Raw genomic sequence first — 24,006 nt, forward strand, 5'->3', positions numbered from 1 at the left:
ATCTTCTACATCAACTTTTTAAAAAAAATTTTTTTGTGTTTACTTATTTATTTTTTTTAGACAATGAGACCACACATGAGTGGGGAAGAGGCAGAGAGAGACGGAGACACAGAATCCGGAGCAGGCTCCAGGCTCTGAGCTGTCAGCAGAGAGCCTGTTGCAGGGCTCAAACCCACAAACTGTGAGATCCTGATGTGAGCCAAAGTCAGATGCTTAATTGACTGAGCCACCAGGCACCTCCACTTTTCTTTTAATTAAATTATACCCAGCTATTAAATTATCATCTATCCAATCATGTCACTATCTCAATTTTTGAGACAATTATGACATTCACAATTGATACAGAAAAAAAAATCACTAAACTAAAACAATTATTCTAGACCATTAGTTCAGAAAAATTACCAACAATATTTAGAAACTTGGCATTTAACATAAAGCCTCAGAATAGGACAACTTTTCCTTGACAAAATTCAAGTGAATAGTATAACAACTAAAGTTATGTACACATAGGACAAACCCATTTCATTGGTAGTATCTACCTATGCATAAGACTTGAAAAACATGCAATGTTACCTTGTGACAATCAAAGAAAAAATCAGTTTTCTGATATTCTAACTAAGCGGTATAATTCTGCTCCCATTTACTGAGTATGTCTATATACTAGGCACTGTGTGAAGTGCTTTGTATCCGTTATCTCTTGATTTCACAACAGCCCTAGGAAGCAGGTTCCATAGGCTCAGAAAGGTTACATAATTTACTAAAGATCATTTGGTCAGGAAGTTAAAGAGACACATTTAACATGATAATTGCTCTTGGGGTGCCTAGGTCGCTCAGTTGGTTCAGCATCTGACAGTATCAGGAGCTTGAGCCACAGAGCTTGCTTACAATCCTCTCTCTCTCCCTCTCTCTGTCCCTCCCCTACTCAAGCTGTCTCTGCCTCTCTCAAAGTAAACAGACTTAAGAAATAAAATAACGATTGCTCTGACTCCAAGCCCTCATGATTAACCACAATGTAAATGTACCTCTCCTTGGAATGCTAGGGTTGGAACAGGAAGAATTAAAATAAGCAAATCCATCTTCCTCATTTTCCACTTTAAAAATCCTATTTATGGCAAACTGAATTAATCTTTGGTCAATGATAACCCATTAGACTTGGAGAATTAACTCTTTTTCATGACACAATTCACAAATGAATAACAATTATGTTGCCATTAAATATTTTTCTGTGATTGTGGCAAAACTGTTTCTTTTATTTATTTTTTTAATGTTTTTATTTATTTCTAGGAGAGAGAGAGACAGCGTGATCAGGGGAGGGTCAGAGAGAGAGGGAGACACAGACTCTGAAACAGGCTCCAGGCTCTGAGCTGGCAGTCAGCACAGAGCCCAACGCGGGGCACGAACCCACGAACCGCGAGATCATGACCTAAGCAAAAGTCGGACGCTTAACCGACTAAGCCACCCAGGCGCCCCTCCTCTGGGTTTTTCTACCCCTTTTTCCCTAAAACCATGTTCTCTCTTCTCTTATACACATATATTATTAACTAAATTAATATCCACAATAAAACATTGTGTTATTAATGATAACCATAAGTTAAATGAATGTATTCTCCCCTGACCTTTAGCAAAAACCACAACACTTTGACCAAAGCCTTAATGCAAAATTATACAAGGACATAGTTACAGTAAACAGATCATCCTATACTCTGCTATATACAAAAGCCTATTCATGAGTCTCCACAGCAGCTCAATTGGTTACAGCAAAATAGTTTAGAGAACCCAGAAGTCCTTCAGTGGGAGGATGCTATAAGTTGGTATATCCATGCAAGGGACCACTACTCAGAAATAAAAAGGAATGAACTACTGAAACATGCAACAATCTGAACGGACCTCAAGGGCTTTATATTTAGTGAAAAACATCAATCTCAGAAGGTTACAAGCAGTATGATTCCAGTGATATAATATTCTTAAAATGACAAAAGTATAGAGATGAAGAATGCGGGGTGGAGAGTGGAAAGGGGAGGGCAAAGAGGTAGATACTACAACACAGGGAGTTCTTTCATGATAATTGAACAGTTCTGTATCTTCTTTATGGTAATGGTTACATGAATCTGTAAATGGATAAGACTGCAGAGAACTGTACACACACACATGAATGCAAGGGAAAAAATGGTAAAAACTGAATAAGGTCTACGGTCTAGTTAATAGTAATATACCAGTGTCAATTTCCTGGTTTTGATATTGTACTATAGCTATATCATGTCACCATTGGGGGAGGCTTATACAGGTGGAGGTGAAGGGTATACAGGACTCTTTGTACTATCTTTTTTTTTTTTTTAAGTTTATTTATTTTGAGATTTCTTTTTTTTTTAATTTTTTTTTATTTCTAGAGAGAGAGAGAGCGTGAGCAGGGGAGGGTCAGAGAGAGAGGGAGTCACAGACTGAAACAGGCTCCAGGCTCTGAGCTGGCAGTCAGCACAGAGCCCGACACGGGGCTTGAACCCACGAACCGTGAGATCATGACCTAAGCGAAAGTCGGACGCTTAACCGACTAAGCCATCCAGGCGCCCCTAAGTTTATTTATTTTGAGAGTGAAGAGAGAGAGAGAGAGACCGAGCAAGTGAAGAAGGGACAGAAAGAGGGAGAGAAAGAGAATCCCAAGCAGGATCTGCACTGCCACTGAGAACCCAAAGCAGGGCTCAACCTCATCATAAACCACAAGATCATGACCTGAGCCAAAGTTAAGTGCTTAACCGACTGAGCCACCCAGGTGCTCCCACTCTTTGTACTCTCTCTGCAATTTTCTATAATTATCTCAACATAAAAAGTTTAAACAAAAAATGGCCCTGGGTATGAGAACCTGAATTTGAACCTGGGTCCGCCTGATTCTAAAACTTGTGCTACTGCTCTGTATACCCTACAGCCTATAAAATCTGTTCTGTTAAAATATAACAAATATGCATTAGTTCCTACAGAGAAGAATAAAATACATATGAGGCTCATCCTGGGTCACATTTAAAGAAATCTAAGGAAGTTCAAAGAGTACTTTATTGCAAAAAAAGTTTTTTTAAAAAGTTTAAATATCAAATCACTTCATTCATGGCAAGTAAGCCTAGGTGTTCCAATGAGCTAATATTAACATGAACATGGAAAGAGAACTTTAGAGGTTTGATAGGAAGTGACGTCTGGGCTGCTTTGGCACCCTGACTGGGAGGCACTGCCTCTCATTCCACTCTCACCAGAGGTAGCTCTGGAGTCTCCTGCCATGCTGCCTTGTTCACTTCAAAGATTAACAGCTGTTCCTCTCTTTACACACCAGGCAAACAAACTGCACAGCAGAAAGCTGTAAATAGAGTCATTGCACTGTACATTTGGCATCTCTTTTCCATATACCCAGGAACTTCCTAATGAGGTTATCCTTGTGAGATGCAGAACATGGCCAAATTATAATATAATCTCAGACAGAGGGGTGAGTTAAAGGTGCCAAATGGTTTCTAGGAGTGAGTGAAAGTTACTGCCTGCCTTTATATTAATTCATCAAACCCTTGTACACACTATGTGGCAGCTATAAAAAAAATTACACATACACATACAGGCGAGAACAAGAATCAAAATTGTGATGGGATGTTTTTTCCTATTAGTGATGTTTTCCTGTTTGGCACCATTTTATTTCAATATAATTTCAATAAAAATTATCCCATAATTATTTTTTAATGTTTATTTATTTTTGAGAGAGAGCACGTGCTTGAGCAGAGGAGGGGCAGACACAGAGGGGTACAAAGGATCTGAAGTAGTCTCTGTGCTGACAACAGAGAGCCCAATGAGGACTCATCCCATGAGTCATGAGATCATGACCTGAGCCAAAGTTGGACACTTAACTGACTGAGCCACCCAGGCACCCCAGCTCATAATTATTTTTATTGATTGATCAAATAAGTCATTTTTAAAATCAGAGCCAAATTGTTTCACTATATCAAGTCCTCAATGCTGAATGTGCTATTGCTCAAAGGTGCTTTGTAGCATATGGTTCAATTGTGTGTAGTTTAATTTAACACACATACCATATCAATTGTTTATTAAGAACATAATGGAATGACATTGCTTTGAAAGGTGACACAAAAAAATGCAAAAGACACCAGTCTATAGCCTCAAGGGGGAGATACACATGTACACAGTTAACAAAACCTAAGAAAAAACCACAATTGCTTCTAATATTAAGTGCGCTAATATGGCAAATTCAATATATTGTTAATAACAAGAAAGAGAAAACTTGAGAGTGATCTTTGGGTATTTAAGAAGAAAATTCATGTCATCAGTTGTACTCCATAAAACAGAACCAGGATTAACAGCTAGAAATTACAAGAATATATAGGAAGGCTGCTGTTATATATACATAAAAGCTTTTAAATTTTTTAAATTAAAGCTTACATGTTTATAGAATTTAGAACATAATAAATCATTAATGACTTAATAACTACAGTAATATCTGATTAAACCTCCATACTAGAGAGGAGTTAATGGGATTCTTTCTAAGGGCATGTCTTCCCCAGAGGCCCTACAGATCAGAGAAAAGCATCTTGATACCCAAGGCCACAAATGAACAGTCCACAGAGATTAGATATAAGGGAGACTTGTAGCCTATGAGGTGGCATGAAGATAGAATTCTATCCAAAGTAAGTGCTTCATATTGAGTGCTGATTAAAATACCGAAGCTGATCCCCTCTCATGTAGAGTTTTGCATTTTAGAGAGGCAGCAGAGGAGAAAAGAATTACGAGAGGAATCAGAAGAAGAGAAAAAGAAAAAAAAACAGCTCTGACTATGGCAAAGCAACTAACAGCCAATTCTGAGGGAATAACAAGTTGACTAGGCTTCCAGAATTCCTGCTAGAAGTCTATTTATCTCCTAAACAATGTTCCAGTTCTCTGTGAGACCCTTCTGTTCACCCACCAAATCATGTTCCTACCATCCTGTGTGAATTTATTCATCACCAGAGGACACCTCAAGACAATATTGAAACTTCACATGAACCCGGTACTCCTGGAAAACAGAGACTGCCAAAAAATTGCTTTTCACCCTTTTGTGTTTCAGGAAACAGCTTACCAGCATAGAATAATGCTTCCCCATGTGACTTAGATAAACCTCATTGATGACCCCTTGTAACCTATGACAAGACCAAGATACATCCTCCAAATTCCTATTATTTCACTCATAAATGACTAGCTGAACTGTTTGTTTCCATTGACCACTCTGATTGGTCAACAGTTCTTAACTGCAGTTGACCAAACTTTAGTAAGGCTTTTCTCCTGTTTTCAAGCCTCTGGACTTTGACCCATCCTTGAGCAATGGAAGGTGAACAATCCTTCTTGAATGATCCCTCCCAAGAATCAGCTGACCTCAGGGAAGAGTATTCCCTAATCAACTGTCCAGTCACACCATCCACTCATCCCAGTCTCCCACACTCAATTCTTTTTAGCCTGTTTACTTCTCCCAACAAAAGAAAAGCCCTTTTCTGTTTGACCTTTGAGATGCTTATAGATCTCCTGCTCAAAGTGGTTCTTCTGTTGCCATATCCTCCTCCTCCTATCACAATAGTACTCTTCCCTTTACTGTAATAATCTTTTTGAACAGTCCTCTCCTTACCTAAGTCCAAATTTATTTTTATTTGTCATTTACAGCCTTAAAAAAGCCTACCTTTACAAAACACAAATTAAAATAATTAAATATCCTTTTATTATTGACATTTATTTTTATAGAATCACAACTTCTATGTATTTTATATATAGCCACATAATAAAATATATAGAAGATATCACCATAAATAAGTTAATTTTCCCTATTTTCAAACATAAAAATTACTTGATTATTAAAATAATTAGAATAAAGCATTTCATAGCAAACATGAAAAGTAGCAACCAAATTATTCCTTGGAAATCGCAAGAATAATTACTTTCTAGTTTACATTTTTCTGCTGTAGTTCAATCATATCTTTACAACCTATTCAAAAGAAGGAAAAAACTTGATGAATTTGTTTTTATGTTGGTAAATTATTAACCAAGCATGAAACCAACAATAGTAGAGCTGCTAAAATTCTTTCTGAAGAACTTTCTGTAATAATCTATCACTTTTCCAAAGGTCCAGTACCCTAGTCTCAAATTAGTATGGATACCATGAGTTAGCAAATTAACTGCAGCACATACATAATATAAATCTTCAGTGTTTTTAAGCCAGAACTACATAAACTATTTCTATACCAGGAAGGACATCTTTTTCTAAAATACCTACATTCCTGTTTATGAAAATTATTTTAAGATAATACTCACATAATACATCACAAAAAAAATCAAGTACTCACCCGCATTGACTATAGCATCTACCTCTAGCAATGTGATGTCACCTCTATAGAGAGAAACTTTTTCACTCAAACTTTTCTTCAGCTGTGATGCTTCCTGAGTATTTTCTTCTGTAATTAAAAAAAAAAGGAATATATATCAATAGAATAGTCTTAATTTATTTAAATAAAGACAATTTTGATACAACAGCCAATATGGGTCATAATCTGATATACTAGACAAATGGAAATAAATGTGTAAGTGCCAGGGCTGTGGCTTATTCTCTATTTATTACGTATTCCTCAATACAAATGCAGTACATCACATATATACTAGGCATTCAATAAATTTAGACATGTTATATTGGTCAAAAATTCACTGTGTCTTCTTCTTATGAAAACATCAATTTTAAAATAAAATTATGACCCAAGTTTCATAAGATAAGAAAAAGATATACAACTACCAAGACAAAAATAAATTTTCACAGTGAATGAGCTTCTTTCTGTTTTGGTGTAGTTACCTAAAGTCACCCTTGAAAAGAATACTCACCCAGAACAAAAATATGTAGGTCCCACTCTTTGCTACTTCTAATTAATAAATGACCCTCAAAATGAGAAGAATCAAAAATATCTGAATGGGTCAAACTGCGTATCTTATCAAATTGTATTAACCTTTCACTCTAGAGGGTGAACATAACAGCCAGCAAACTGGTATGTTGAAAAAAAGCCAAAACATTTTGTTCTACAATTTGACCTATTTTAACTCTTTTATGGCAATACTATAATTTGAGATTCATTCATTAATAATATTAAGACAGTAAACAAAGCTGTACAAAACCAATACTTTAAAAAAACATTCCTATACATAGAAAGCTTTATAATATACCTCTAAGAAAGCTGACTTATAAACTCAAAATTTTTAAAGTGTTTATTATCTGTGCAAAACTTTCACGGGGGAAGATAATGCTATCAGTTCACACTGACACTCTTAAATGAGCATGCAATTTTGAAGTATTTAGGAGATTAGAGATGATAGGTTACAAGTCATTTAAATTGCCTTTGGGCCCCCATAGCCACAGAAAAAAAAATTGGCCAAGACTAAGGATATGATCTTGAGCCACAAAAGTGATCTTTTCTCTCTCTCTGTCTCCAAGGTATCCCCTTCTTTGTAATCACCTCTCTCCTCAAAGGATTCTAATCAAAATACTCATTAGTGTTGACAAAAGTAGTAGTAGGAATAATTATTATGAGGAGGAGGAGAATATGGAGAAATTGTATGTGAAAAGGGCAAAGAAAGACATTAGAGGACCTCAAAATAAAAAAAATTTAAAAACCACCTCCAAGGCTTCTCCAGTACTAACTTCCTGTGTCAGGTAATGGCTAAGAGCACATACTTTACTACCAGACTCTGTTCAAATTTTGGTCTGCCAGTTAACAACTGGCTACATTAGAAAGTTTATTTTCTCCATGCCTCAGTCTGTAAATTACTGGCTCTTTCACAATTATGAGTTCATAATACTTAGAATAATATTTGATCCACAGTAAGCTGCTACCCTTTTTTAACAAAGGATTTACAAAAGTGACAAGTTATGTTAGCATCTATATTCAGAAAAACATAGTAGTTAAGAACTTTTTTCAAACAAAATCATTTTGAAAAACGTATCATTACGTCTATTATCATTGTTGTTGTTGTTGTTGTTATACTTCCCATCAGTGAAAGAGATCAGATTTTGTTTGTGCTCTACCCAGGCGAATGTCTGGCCAATGACAAAGACTTTGAGCCAGAAGACCACATCCAATCAGTTTCTAGTCTTACTACTTTTATCAAATTAGAAAGTCCTGATTCTCAATCAAAGACTATTGAATGACAATAAATATGTGGTGGTTTGTCAAAAAAAAACAAAAAAAAAGTCAAGGTATTTGGAATATTGTAAACCTGAAATCATAAATACTTCTCACTGATGAGTTTCAGAACTCCACCAGGCATTAAACTGAGCAATGAAACTGAGCAAATAAGCAAATGAAAGCATAAAATTTGACTTTCCAACTTGGGATATAAAGTAGATAGATTTCTAATCCTTCCTAAAGTTGCATTTAGTTCTAAAAATTACTTCTTCATTTGCTCATGTATTATTTGCTCATATATTATGTATGTAAAATTGTATTTGTAGCAATGTGACTTTTCAACATATATGACAATAAATCATGTATTTCTTTCTCCAAATATAAAGATATTATCAAAGAATATTGGAAAGACTTAAAGTTTAAGCCATTTTATACCACATTTCAGTTTTCTTAAAAGAAATCTTCATCTCTCATCTGCAAATTTTTAAAAGGAAATAATTTGAGTCTAAAGTTTCAAGCAAATTCAACATATCAAATATACTGCTGTTTCATTTTATTCAAATAAGTTACTCAAAATGGTCTTATTAGAATCATCAGCATCATAAATAAGTATGAGCATCTTTCTTGCTCATAGCCAGACTTATACTTGCTGCCTAATTTCTCACATGGTATATAAAAAAGGCATAAATGTATTCAAAAGATATAATTTGAAAGTATTAATAATTATCAGCATTTCCTTCAGTAATAAGCCAAAACCAAACAGCATACTTTTGACCACCAACTGCTGTCTGTAAATGCAACAATGTAAATTACCACCAGAAAATAACTTCTTTATTTGAATGGCAATGCATTGCCTTCCTTTTCACACAACTGTGTTTGATCAGCTCTTCCAATGTATCTTTTCCTATATCCTGGATTTTCAGCAATAAATAAGATAGAAAACTGTCAGGGATTGCTACCTTATGGACATTCTATCTGTACACAAAAACTAATTCACATTTTGCACATAATTGGTTTTATATAACTACAAGTTGAAATATGTCAATGTGCACATATGACAGTAATTGTTCTTCCAGAATGCATACTATTTATATTGTAAAACATATAAGTAACAGCAAAAGAATTAGAGGCCTGTTGTCTAAGTCCCTTCTCTCTCTTTATTGTGAACATAGGAATTCCCTCCACAAAGCATTATTCGCTTTTGTCCTAGAAAAAAAAATGTAATTGGTTTATCAATGTGGTTACTATACCTTGAAAATAATAGAAAGGCCTCAGAGGTTTCCTGCTACTATTTGACAATGGTTCATAACATACAACACACCAGGGATTAGAGGACTACATAGTAAAATCAAATTTGCGGATATTAATTATATGTCTTCTATTTATATCTTCTCTTGTTTGTATATGCAACATTATCAAACTTGCAGATTATTTATCCCAATACATACTCTATTTGCATTGGGACTCTATTTACTATTTACATTTATGACTTAATTTGGAATTCTGGCATTCATGTTACAATCTCACCTCTTTTCTTAGGCATCAATTAAACCACTTTAAAGATACTGATCCCTTTTACAAGGTAGGAATATAATGCAATGCTATAGTAACAACAACAAACTTAATAAAATCTTTATTAACTCACTAATGACATTAAGATACATTAGGAGAAGCAAACTTTGTTAACGGAATCTTAATTAAGATTAACTGACCAATATTATCCTATTTTAAAAGCATAACTTTTAAGACTATAATTGATAACAGATTTTCACAAAACTCACAATTATATTTTAAATTTCAAACTTTTAAAATATATTGAATAAAACTGTCTCATCACTTTACCCTGGAACAGCCAAAATACCTAAAGGTCACTTGATAAACAACTAAGGGACCACTACTAGGTCCCCTGCCCGTGTTTAGAAAACAAAGATGCTGTGAATGGATCAAGAAGATGTGGTTTATCTATACAATGGAATACTACATGGCAATGAGAAAGAATGAAATCTGGCCTTTTGTAGCAACATGGATGGAACTCGAGGGTGTTATGCTGAAAGAAATAAGTCAGGCAGAGAAAGCAGATACCATATGTTTGCATGTATAGGAGGATTAGGAGGAACTTAACAGAGGACCATGGGGGAGGAGAAGGGGAAAAATAGTTGGGGAGAGGGAGGGAGGCAAACCATGAGAGACTCTTGAATGCTGAGAACAAACTGAGGGCTGATGGGGGAGGAGAGAAGGGAAGGGGAGTGATAGGCACGGAAGAGGGCATTTGTGAGGATGAGCACTGGGTGTTATATGGAAACCAACTTGACAATAAACTATTAAATAAATAAATATATATGTATATAAATAGAATAAGAAAAAAGAAAAGAAAGATGCTGGAGGATAGTCATATAAAGTGCCTAGGAATAGTCTAAATTCCTAGATTCCCTCATACTAACATCCTCAGTATTCTAGGAACCATTGGCATGATACAGAAAAGCCCCCAAGGGCACCAATGAGTTGGCTTGGGTGATGTGCCTCTTCCATTCTGAGGTGGTCAGAAAAATCAGTAAGACCATGCTACAAAATTTAAACAGTAAAGATGAAGCAAATATCCATAGAAATTAACGTTTACATTAAATTAAATTTATAATCAAGATGATCAGAAAACTATTGGGTTTATTAAGAGGCTTTAAGGACACACAGCCTCAGAACTTGAGGACCCCAGGGATGCAGGCTGTGTTCCTGAGATTATGTCTTAAAATTGGCCAGCCTATTGATCTGTGACACATCTGTCTCCTATGATCATGCCTACCTAATAATCATGATGTCATATTCCAGATTCCTGCCTGTTTTGACCTTCCAATTTAATAGCTCACTTCTTTAATTGGCCTGAGATTCAATCCTCCTGCCTTTCTTCCTAGCTCCAACTTCCACAGAGCTTCCATGGATGAAAATCTCAACAACAGATTTTTTCTTCCTTCAGCCCTGAGACTCCAAACCAAACCTATCAGGAAAAGTCAAGGAAACCTTCAAAAAGTGCTCATATATGAGTGAGACCTCATTGATTAGGGAGGCAAGCATTCCAGGCATGATAGTCATGGTAAGTAATGCAGGAAATACAAAGTCCAGCCCAGATATGAATTCCACATTCTAGCAGAATGTTTATAAAGCATACAAACAACCTCAATACGAGGAAGATTATTATCAATGCCATAACAAGACTCAAAGTGCTTTGAGTTTCAGACAAGGAAGTAAGAGTCAGTGAAGTTTTATAAAAGTGGAATTTCCAAGCTGAGTTTTAAAGGATCAGTAAGAGTACCTGAGGGCTGTAGAATGGGATAAGGGTGACAAAATCGAAGGGCATTCCTAAGTCATAGGGGAAGAAAATAGAGTATGCACAGAGGAAAAATAAGAATTCATTCAGAATGAAAATATGGAGAACACTACAAACTGAGAAGCAGTGACAGATAAGATGAACTATTCAGGTATGAACCAAAGGCAGAAGTCCCTGGATAGTGGCTATTTGAGATCCCTTAGTCACAAATTGACAGGTTTGCTGAAGATTTTCTTCAACTTAAATAGCATCATTATTGTTTTTGCCTTTGAAACTGCATTTTAAATCTTCAATTAATTTTACCATTCAAAATCACATTTCACATTAAATGTAAGATTTCACATCAAAACTTAGATTTACTACTTCTTTGAAAAATCAAGAGATCTGGAAATACTGAACCCACATCCTAACCCAACATGTAAGCAGAAGCCAAGTACCCTTTGCCTAGGTATTTTTACCTTCCAATTATAACAGAATATATTTATGTGTAAACTAGGCTAACTTCACTCAGTTATGTTACCTCCTTGCCTCCCACAGACATTTGGATGTTAGATCTAAAGGATTAATGACTACACATCCCATGTATCTATCAGAAATCTATTAGAAACAGAAAATAGTTACTGAAGTGGCATGAAATAAACATGAAGCAAGTTTCCATTAAATCTGTATAAATGCTTGCATATCAAACAATAAAACTATAATCAAAACCTATATTGGGATCTAGGCTGTGGTAAAAAATCAGTAACCCAGAAGTACAAAATTAAAACAAGAAAACAAGGGGGAGAAGAAGGGTGGAAACGGTGGGGGAAAGGGAGAGAGACAAACCATGAGAGACTCTTGAATGCTGACAAAAACTGAGGACTGATGGATGTGGTGGGGAGAGGGGAATGGGCATGGTGGAGGACACTTGTGGGGATGAGCACTGAGTGTTATGTGGAAACTAATTTGACAATAAACTATTTGTAAAAAAAAAAAAAACAAAAAACAAAACAAGAAAACTACTTCTCTCCTTAATTGATTGATTTACCTGTAAATAAAGAGCATTAATGAAAAAAAAATTCAGTAACTAAGAAGGGCCAAAAAGACTTCCAAAGAATCCCATTTCTCTGTATCTATTCCTTTATATAGTACTCTTTCACAATGACTTTGGACTTTTCCATATAACTGGCTTTGACCAATGGACATCAACAAACATGACCCACTTAGAGACTTAATGAATGCTTGCACATTAATGTTTGTCTTCTCTAGCTATGCCAAGCCTACTAATTGACAAAGTCTAGGCTGGCCTACTGCAGAATAAAGAGTTCACTCAGAACAGAGACAAGCCATCTTAGAGGATCCCTAGGGCAACCAGCCTGACAACTGCCAGCCAGATATGTGAGACCATCCAGGACTGGCTAGACCCAGCCAGCCCACCTGTTAACTATAGAACCTCCTGGCTAACCAGAAAATGAAGAGCAATAAGAAGAAGAATGTTGTTTGAAGCCCCAAAATTTTGGAAGAGCTTGTTGCACAGTAAAGCTAACTGATATGGGAAGGAAGAAGAGGAGGAGGGCTTCAAAGCAGGGGCTTTGAAGAAGGCTGAATGAAGTCAAACAAAAATGAAGTTGCAAACTCCCAGCATAACACCTACTATGAGTTATTCTAGGAGAGAAGGTATTCTAATCTAATATCTGCAACACCTGAAAGAACCATAAGATTTAAGAATGAATGGATATGCCAGAATAGAGAGGAATGTACGTGGACAAGAGGGGGAGTGGAGTGCTCAGCATCATATCTTCAAATAAGAACAAGGGATCAATCTGTATACATCCTAATTCTACCCTCTTTCCTAAAATGGTATGTTCACAATTTTACCCATCTATATTGTATGGCCTGTTTCTCTATATTAACACTGAACCATGATAACCACTCCACTGAAGTAATCCAAAGAAAGTGAGTCACATGGAGATTAAGCAACTAACTTGCAAAACTGTCCTACTACTGGCAGCTGAAATGTGAACCCTGGAAATGTGGTTCTAGAACCTATGTGTTTTACCACTGTGCAATATTGCCTCATAATAAGAATCAGCTTTATAAACTTAAAAAAAAAAAGAGCCATAGGTTCTTTAAATAAGGACACATTTCACTGTTACAGAATTTTTTTTAAGTTTAATGTAATTATCCATGAAGATGTATAGGGTGGGAGCATAAGTGTTAAAATGTGTTTTATCCTAATGATATATTCTGCTAAAAATCAATTTTGTTAAAAACTATGAAATTACTACATAGTAGGACTCTTAGTCTAAAATTTATGTAAGAATAATGCAATCTAATACTTCAGGTAATTTTGTATAAAAATCAATTAGGTTCATATGCTCCAAAGACAAGGAGAATCAAATTTCTGCCTTCGTAGTTAAGTTTACGAAATCCTAATTTATAAAGTCAGATAAATAAATTCTCATTCAAATAAAGATATATTTAAATACTAGAAAATCAGAAAAACAGTAGCATGTACAATATACCTTCTTTCTCCTTATTTAACTGTAGCATTTTTCAGTCTGTAGATTAGTAGGTTGCAAAGTCAGTTTGATAGACTACAACCAACTTTTTCACAAAATGATATAGAACAAAATTAATATATTATAGTACATAGCATATAGTAATAAAAAGTACTGTTCTATAAAATTTTGGTTCAGTTACTTGTACACAGATACACACATTTATGAATAATATGCTTGTAACTGTGGACCACAGGTAAATTTCTTTTTGAAATTCTTGAAATCACTGTGTATTTGTGTGTCTCTCCTCTCTGACACAAAGTGTTTTAAAATGTCGTCATTTTAGTATTTTGTCATTCCACAAAATGAACATATTTTAAAGGCAAGTCTTCAAAATCTTAGACAGTGATCATATCTATAAGATCTCTGGGGTGCAAAACCAATACCCAACTACTGGCCAACGTATTTCAAGATTTTACAGGTCTAGCACAGAGGCAGATTATCTGATAAACACATAGCAAATACAGAATTCATGGCCAGTTGATTACTCGATGTGTTTATATCTAAGAGGTTTGTTCTAGGGGGCAAGAATCCACAAAGTACACGATAATGGGCTATAGTGACACATACAAAGCTGTAACTCACTTGTACAACTTAAGTGAAAAGTAAACATTTTCAGAAGATATGATTTAACCTGTAGTAGGTACCTGAATCTAAACAAAACAGGGAAAGGAGGAAATTACAAGGCCTAAATTAATAAAGAATAACCGGAATTCTACTTAATTTTTGAAAGAGATCTTGGAACTCTATAAGATGAAGAAACCAAAGGCCTGAGTCTTCCCCAACGTTATAGAACTAGTTGATGGCAGTGTCAGTATTCCTTCCCTCCATAATGATAACTTACACAGTTTGCATGTGGTTTCTGGTTTAATTATCTAAAAGGACATCTCCATTTATTGTAGCTATATATATGTACCTGTGCCATCCCCTCTTCTAAGAGTCAGTATAGGATGGTGGTAGAAAACCAGGCTCTTGAAGCATTATGCCTCAGTTTGAATCCCAGCTCTGCCATTTACTAGCATGGATCAAATTTAACTTTTCTGAGCTGCAGTTGCCTTGCCTGAATGGGGTTAGTCTTTATATTATAGGGTTGTTGTGAGAATTAAATGAATTAAGACATTAAAGCACATGAAACGGTGCCCTACTCACAGTGGAAACACAATAAATGTTAGCTAGCAGAAGGAAGAGGAGAATTACTACTAATCTGGAAGTTTAGGCCTTTTTTGTGCCATACATGCCACCCAGCATAATACTTATTTTTCAAAAAATACTGACTATCCTCAAATACCTCTCTCCTGGCAGGAAAGCAAGAAGTGACTCAACCAATGAACCGGGAATAGAGAAGAAAGTTTCTCATGCTGAAGTACAGAAGACATTAAAATTCGGTGAGTAAATACAGACATCCAGAGATATGCCAAAGTCAAGGAAATTGCAAGGGAGAATGTGAAGATTACCAAAGAATAAAAGCTACCAGTCCCAAAGCCAATAAGAGAACAAAATAGGTGGGCAAGATATCCAGAAGGAATCTGGGTTAACTGGCTAGAACTATCATGCATGAGAGTCTATGGCTTGGCTTTCTGTTCTGTTCAGCCTTAGCAGGGCACACAGGGGTCCTGCCAAATTTAAAGAAGTTGAACTAACACACCAACTGAGTTTGAGATTTGTTTTTGCTTTCTCTGCAAGGTGCTAAAAGCTGCAACAAACTGGAGATCTTTGACTTAGACTACATTAAGTTAAACATTAAAATGCCAAAATAATTTTCTTTAGCTCTAGTTCTTTCTTCCTAAATAGCATTTAATTTTCCCCCATGATTTTTTGAATATTATAATAATTACTAAACTAATATAATTACTAATCTTGGTTCATCTTTATTCATAAGGTCTCTTAATTATCATTAATATAATTTAGTTATTAACAGCTGAACTGAACTTGGCACTGTGCCAGATGTTTTACAATTTAAGCATAAAGCTGTTTCCCGCCAAACCCTGGTTAAAAAAAAAAAAAAATCACTAACCTATGTAATCAATAAGTAAAATCAGAAGAGAGCTTGAGTAGAAACATAGATCCCTAAGGAAGCTCTTAATATTGTCCTGAACTAAGACTGTGACAATGGAAACAGAAAAGGGCAAATGCCAGCAAAAACACTCAACAGGCATATTTAACAAAGTGTTAGGGTCTCAGTGGAGATGGCAGGACAGGAAATTGATGAGGCTGACTTCCTGGTTTCTGGTCTAGGTGGCTATGAGAAACAAGAGACAATTTGGGGAAAAAAATACTAAGTCAATCTTGGGTATCTTAAATCTCAGCCTCCTGAAGAATATTTAAATACAGGTGTTGTATATACACAGACAGGTCTTAGCGCTTAAAAGAAAGGTTTTAAGGGGGCGCCTGGGTGGCTCAGTCGGTTAAGTATCTGACTCTTGGTTTCAGCTCAGGTCATGATCTTAAGGTATGCTGAGTTCAAGCTCCACACTGGGTTCTGCACTGTTGGTGCAGAGCCCGCTTACGATTCTCTTTCTCCCTCTCTCTTTCTGCCCCCCTGCATCTCTCTCTCTCAAAATAAGTAAATAAACTTTAAAAAAAGATTTTCAGGCTAGAAATGCAGATTCAGAGACTTCATTACGTGGCAGGGGCCCCAGGCGATATCATCATGGGTGCACATGTAAAGGAAAGCAGGCCGAAGACAGAATACCGGAGAACCCAACTTTCATAAGCAAGGCTAAGGGGAAGAACATGAAAAAGATGCAAAGAATAAATACTTAGAGAAGAGGAAAAAAGAGCAGAAGCCTTATGGAGGAAAAGTTTAGTAAATAAGTAATCAGTAGCTCCAGAGGTCACAGAGAATAGAAGGACCGAAAAAGTCCCATTGGATATAACATTATGTCATCACTGTTGACCTTAACAAGAACAGTTTCAATAAAGCCAGAGTATGGATATGCCTACAGCCAAACTTAGACAATTAATGCCCCATAAGATGGTAGAAAAATAAGATGGACAGAACCTATGTCCCTGAATGGCCACATAGAGCTGAACTTCTAGCTGACCTGAAACACTCCCCGATAAAGTAAGAAATAAAGTAAAATATTTAAACCATGGAATCACTAGTAGCTCTCTTTGTTACAACAGCCCAGCCTTTTTCTAGCTTACCCATCAGGCAAACAAATATACCATAATTTATCTAATCAATCCCTTGTTGAGAACATTTAGGTCATTTCTCCCTTTTTAAATTAAAAATATACCATAATATGAAAACGTTTATTTACACATAAATCTTTTAATATATCTGATTATACATTTGTTTTCAACTCCTAAAATAAAATTACTGAGTCATGAGCAGGATTTAGAAGCAAACTACTAGTTCATTCTGCTTTACTTTCATAGCAATAAGGGGAACACACAAACATGGCTCATATGCTGAGATAACTTCAAAAAAGATAAGGTGATGGCGGGAATCCTCTCATGATGTATATCATATTTCAAATAATCACAGTGAACACTTTAAATATCTTACAATCTTATTTGTCAATTATACCTCAATAAAGCTGAAAGAAACAAAGCTTTTTAAGCATAAGGCCTGGCCATTGGATAAGAGCTCCCTGTTTATACAACAATGGTTGAAAGTTGTAGAAGTCAAATTTCATCAGATGCTACATCTTCATTAACTCTTCCAATTAGTCAACCTTACACCTCTAACGGTAGTTCAATTTTAACCATCCTAACTCATATCCAACTAGTCTGTAAATCCTGCCATATCTACTCTTAAAATATCCCAAATTCATTTTCTCCTCTTGACATTCACTGAAATTGCACTGCTGTATTAAACATTAAAGTGAATCAAAAAATAAAGATCCCTTGCCCTTATCTATCTTAGCATCATCATTTTCTACAACTCACCCATCACCTTGCTCTCTTATCAAACCAGCCCATTGAATGCTTCTATGTCTTAGCAAATATTATCCTAACTGGAATGTCATTTCCTTTCATCCCTTTGACAAACTCCTACTCATCTCTTAGAAGGTAGTACAAATGTCAGATGTTTTGTGAATTCTCCACTACCCTGAATAACTTTGTCATTCAGTATATTATATAGTTATAAATTATTTTTTTTTCTCATTTCAACCTCTGAAATGAGAAGACCAAGGCTAGATTCATGTCTTTTACATATTTGAGTCACTCCAGATTCCTAGCACAATGAATGATACATTGTAGAGACTCAAACTTTACTAAAGGAAAGGAAGACTGGAGGGAGCACAGCAGAGAAGGATGAAATATAGAAACTGAAACAAAGGAAATTTTCAAAACCAAGGCTACTGACTTGAAATATTTTAGTGAACAAATAACAGACTTCTGTCAAACTAAAGCAAATTTCTATGCAGGCACAGTAATGACTTGGATATGATATTTTAATTTCCTGCTTCACAATTCACTAACTTTCAAACCCATTTTTTTATTCTTTAATCTTTAAGGTAAGTCCACCAGGTGTTTTCCATAGAACAAGACAAAATCTCTGGGAATAAAGCTGAGACATCTTTATTTAGCAAGCTTTAAGGTGATTTTTAAGTACATTAAAGATGGCGGGCCATTGCTATAAAATATTATTTTATACATAAAATCACTGGCATAATTATATTTTTAAAACTTTTATTTAAATCCCAGTTAGTTATCACTTATCATTAAAAAAAATTCAAATCAAAACAATAATGAGGTACTTCCTCAGACCTGTCAGAATGGCTAAAATGAACAACACAAGAAACAATAGGTGTTAGCAAGGGTGTGGAGAGAGGGGAACCCTCTTTCACCTTTGGTGGGAATGTAAACTGGTGCAACCACCCTGGAAAACAATATGGAGGACCCTCAAAAAATTAAAAATAGAACTACTCTATAATCTACAAATTGCATTTCTAGCTATCTACCAAAAGAATACAAAAATACTAATTCAAAGGGATACTTGCACCCTGATGTTTATGGCATTATCTACAATACCCAAATTATAGAAACTCTCCAAGTGTCCATTGACTGATGAATGGATAAAGGAGCTGTGGTGTACACTGACATAATTTTAAAATAATATTGGAAGCTCAATAGACTTTATCAACTATGCATACCATTCATAGGAAATAAGTGTTATTAAGTTACTAACTCAGTGTATTCCTGAGCTTCCCCATGTTGTCACAAACATAACTCTTAGCTATGCTTAAGATGCTGGTAATGATAAATTCTATAATAACTACCCACATGATCATTATTTTTGAAATCATAAATTTCCAGAAAGTAAGAAAGATTATAAAACCTGCAATACTAAAATATTTAGGGGAAATAAATATCCTGAAACTCTGGGGCAGCACCCTCTCATCCTTTTCCTTTAATGATTTTTACATGACTAAGATCAGACTTCAGTACAGATATATAAAACCATATTGCATTTGCGTAATCACCAACCTCTACTGGAAGTACCAGCCCTGAAGGAAAAGAACATATAGTCACACCTTGAAAAAATTTTTTTATTTCTTAGGTTTTCTTGACAAAATACATTACAGATTACTTTTAAATCTTTTCATATATTTACATGAAATTTTTTTTTCATGTTTCAAAACATGTATTGTGCAACAGTTAGTTTGGTGTTGCCCATTAAAAGGAATATAAAGAGAAGCATCTGGAAACATGTAAGGATGGACTTGAATATGTTTAAAATGCAATGATTACCAGATGTCAGCTTCAAGGGAATTTTGAAAGTAGTGTCCTTTATGGGATTGTGATTCATTCAATATTTTCTTTTCTAAAATGTCTTCTTCTTCTTTTTTTTTTTTTTACAAATAGTTTATTGTCAAATTAGTTTCCACATAACACTCAGTGCTTATCCCCAAAGTGCCCTCCTCCATGCCCATCCCCCCTCCCCCCCCACATCCATCAGTCCTCAGTTTTTGTCAGCATTCAAGAGTCTCTCCCTTTCCCCCACCATTTCCGCCCTTCTTCTCCCCCTTGTTCCTCCGTCAAGTTCCTCCTAATCCTCCTATACGTGCAATCATATGATATTTGTCCTTCTCTGCCTGACTTATTTCGCTCAGCATAACACCCTCAAGGTCCATCCATGTTGCTACACATGGCCAGATTTCATTGTTTCTCATTGCCATTACATGAAATTTTTAAAAAGAACTTTAAAAACTGACTCAATTAAAATGGAAAGAAATTTTCAGCAGCAAGACTTTTACATCAACTTCTTCCAGTGGAATCTTCTAAAAGAGGCAAACAGTAAGTATACCTACATGCAAAAATATCACAAAGCACATTTCAAAGGAAAAAAATTAGCAACATTTTTCTGTGTGAGAGTGCATGATGTTCATATTTCCATCGTGTACATACATACAGAAGTGATGAGCTGAAATAAGCAATGTGATAGCTTTAAGGTAACCGAGGCATATAATAATATACAATTTCCCCTCTTTCTAGTCATATTCTGTTCACTTATAAGGATTCCCAAATGATAAAAGCCAGTCTATAAATAAGTTAGAGGTACCCAAGTGGTACCTTTACTGGTAGCAGGCACTGAAATCATTTTACGAAAAATATTTAGATTCTCCTTCTGAGAACATGGATGAATACGCCCCCCTCCACCACCACCACCACCCCAGCCTCTGCCCAGATCTAAAATGCTCCTACTGCACATGCCTTCTGGAAATCCAGCTCTGAGATCAGAAATCTCAACTATATCCTAAGCCTAGCTGCTGAATGTGTTCTTGAGTTTCTGGACTCCACTGAAATTTAGTTGTCCTCTAAGAGTATCAACTGGACATCAAAGAGTATCATTTCAAATGGAGATTGTGTGTGTGTATGTATAGTTCTAACCGTATGTTCCTCAAGACTAAGAGATACAGTAAATGCTCCCCACTTCCATACCAGAGCCATTTCTTCACCCTCCTCCTCCAACTTCCCCTGAAGGCTCTTCTCTTTTGTTTTGTTTTGTTTGTATGAACAATACACTAAAGAACATTCCTGAGCATGTCATCATGTACCCACATGCAAGACTATCATGATGATATATACATGGAGATGAAGGCACAGAGTCATTAAGTATTCATGGATTTAGTGCCAACAAGCTTCCTAAAGTGGCTGTACCAATTTATACTTCAACTTATTTACTTCCCAGCCTTCTACAGTCTGGCTTCTGACCCTATTAATCCACTCAACAAGCTCCCCAAAAACTTACATATTGTCAAATCCAGTGACTACATTTCTGTTCCAATCTCAGTTTTTTTAGAAGTATTCAATAGAAACAACTATTCTTCTTGAAATATGGCCTTTCCTTAGCCCCCATAACCTTTAATTGTCCTAGTGGTCTTCCTATCTCACTAGCCACTCCTTTCAGTCTCTTTTGCTGGCTCTTGCTACCACCTCTAAATGTTAAAGTTCTCCAAATCTCAGTCCTGGGCTCCTTTTCTTTTCTCCATACATGTAGTCAATCTGGGGAATTTCATTCAGTCCCATGGTATTAATTACCAGAAATGTTAATGGTTCCCCAAAATTATTATCTCCAGCCCACATATCCCCGGAGATCTAACTTTTATCAGGAAGCTGCTCTACTTTTTTTTTTTTAATGTTTTATTTATTTCTGAGAGAGAGAGAGAGGCAGCGTGAGCAGGGAAGGGTCAGAGGGAGAGGGAGACACAGAATCTGAAGCAGGCTATCAGCACAGAGCCCGATGCGGTGCTCGAACCCACGAATCGTGGGATCATGACCTGAGCCGAAGTCGGACGCCCAACCGACTGAGCCACCCAGGTGCCCCAAAGTTGCTCTACTTCTGAAATATATTTTAATTCCATCTACTTCTTTCCATTTCCATTCTTCCACCTGGCCCAGGTCACTATAAACCACTAACCTGGATTAGCTGGTCTCCAGTTCCATTTATTATCCTCCCTACCTCCCACAATCCATTCTCAGCAACCAGAGTAATCCTTTTAAAATGAAACATCACTCTCCAAGTTGAAAATACTTCCGTGGCTTTGTGACAGACATTACTAACTGTCGCCAGGTATTTATTATCCATTTCTTCTGTTTAGTAATAACTCACACATACAAATTTTAACTGGGTACAAGGCCAACCAGCTGGAGACTATACTTCAAAACCTCCCATGCTACTAAGAATGGCATGTGACTAAGTGAGGACTAGAAATATAAGTGGAAGCTATACTTGAAAAGGAAGTTACTAGTCCTTCATTCCCTCTTTTGGATCCAAAGTTAGGGACATGCACGTGTAGATGATAAGTTGGCTCAAACCACAAAGAAAGGGAAAACACCTTATCAGGTGGTTAAAGACCAAGACAGCAGGCACTAAGATCCTTGGACAACCTTGTAGAATGGGCTCATCTACCAGTTCTGGACTGAGTTGTTACATGAGAAAGAAACTTCTATTTTGTTGGACGATGTGTATTTGGTGTCTTTGTGCTACACAGCAATTGAACCTACAGTTTCCTACTGTACTTGGAATAAAGTCTAAGCTCCTTACCATGGCATGTGAAGTTCTATACAATTCAACCCCATTCATCTGCTCCCAATAACCTTGCTCCCATCCAACTGAAACCCTGCCCTAGATGTTCTTCCCCCAATTTTCATATGACCAGACCTTTTCTATTATCACTCAAATATCATCTCCTCAGAAAAACTTCCCTCACTATTCTACCTAAAGTGGTACCCTCTCCTATTCAGCATCTTACCAATTTTATCTTCTTCACAGCATTTACCATAGTCTGAACTTGCCTATTTTTATGTTCTAGGTAAAATTTTTGACTGAAAAAAATGACTGAAAATATGGTTATAAAACAGAGTATAAGTCTTATGGTTAACTCTTGAGATTAAAAAAATGCATAAAACAGTTTGAAAATAAAATCTAATCTGAATCATAAACTACAACAATAAAAAGCAGGACTGAGAGGAAGAAGGATGGGAGAAGTGAAATTGCCTCATCTTAAATTAAAAGAATTTAATTTACTTTTGATACTGATAATCAGGAAAATAGAGGTTCAAATACTCAAAGTTTTCAAAATAACTTTTAGAATTACAAATAAAGTTTAATCTCCTACAAAGATTTGCATAGCAATAGCAATAAACCATTAAAAATAAATGAAAAACACAATTATGAATGAAAATTCCTTTGTAAAAGTCAGACTCTCAAAATGAGTGAAAACTCTTTTTAAAAAAAATAATAAAAGAAAGGAGAGGGCAAAGACTTAACTGGCAAATGAAAACAAAAACAAAGCCAGAATAAAATTCAAGGGGGGAAAAAAGTTATGTTTTTAATGCAGTACTCAGTAAAGGAGGAGTTGGAATTGGATATGAGAACATACAGGCAAATAACTGACAGAAGATACTATTTATTGACATCTTCAATACGTGATAAAATTGTGATTACACTGTATTATATTTCTGCTAGTATTTTAACAATAATAGTATCCCAGCACTAATGAAACATTTTTTGTTTCATGTAATTTGGACTTTACTTTGTCAAAGCATAATACACATCAAAAAAAATTCACAAATCGTAAGTTAACACAATTCACAGAATTATTCCAAAGTCAGAAACCCATATGACCACTACCCATGTCAAGAAACAAAGTGTCACTAATACCTAAAATCCTTCAGAGAGGAGGGGAGACTTCCCAGTAACTACCCCTTCTCTCATCCACAAAAGTAACCACTATCCTTCAAGCCTAATCCCTAAATTAGTTCTGCCTGCTTTTGAATTTTATATGCATGGAATAATATGCAATACTTATTATTTTATGGTTGATTTCTTTCAACGAACAATATTATTTGTGTAATTTTGTTGCATAGAGCTCTAATTTGTATATTCACTGCTCTACTCTTTGGACTAAATATACTACAATTTATTTATCCATTTTACTGATGATGACATTTTTGTTTCCCGATCTTCCTAACACAAATAATGCTGCTTTGAACAAGACTGTACTTTTAGCGGATACCT

General features: G+C 35.7%; 2 protein-coding genes across 2 annotated transcripts in view; one reads left to right on the forward strand and one right to left on the reverse strand.

Moving 5' to 3' along the window:
• LOC144242559 (ADP-ribose glycohydrolase MACROD2-like) overlaps positions 1-24,006 on the reverse strand; it is a 1,445,873-nt gene that overhangs the window by 1,383,173 nt on the left and 38,694 nt on the right. Inside the window, exon 2 of the mRNA XM_077777528.1 lies at positions 6,351-6,458. Coding sequence (XP_077633654.1) covers positions 6,351-6,458 — 108 coding nt within the window. The remainder of the gene's footprint in view (positions 1-6,350; positions 6,459-24,006) is intronic.
• The window catches only part of SEL1L2 (SEL1L2 adaptor subunit of SYVN1 ubiquitin ligase), a 174,313-nt gene continuing 165,666 nt past the window's right edge, over positions 15,360-24,006 (forward strand). The window contains exon 1 of the mRNA XM_077777533.1: positions 15,360-15,415. The gene's annotated coding sequence lies outside the window, so the exon portion shown is untranslated. The remainder of the gene's footprint in view (positions 15,416-24,006) is intronic.

This window comes from Crocuta crocuta, unplaced genomic scaffold, assembly GCF_008692635.1.
Source record: "Crocuta crocuta isolate KB4526 unplaced genomic scaffold, BGI_CrCroc_1.0 scaffold187, whole genome shotgun sequence".
Classification (NCBI taxonomy): Eukaryota; Metazoa; Chordata; class Mammalia; order Carnivora; family Hyaenidae; genus Crocuta; species Crocuta crocuta.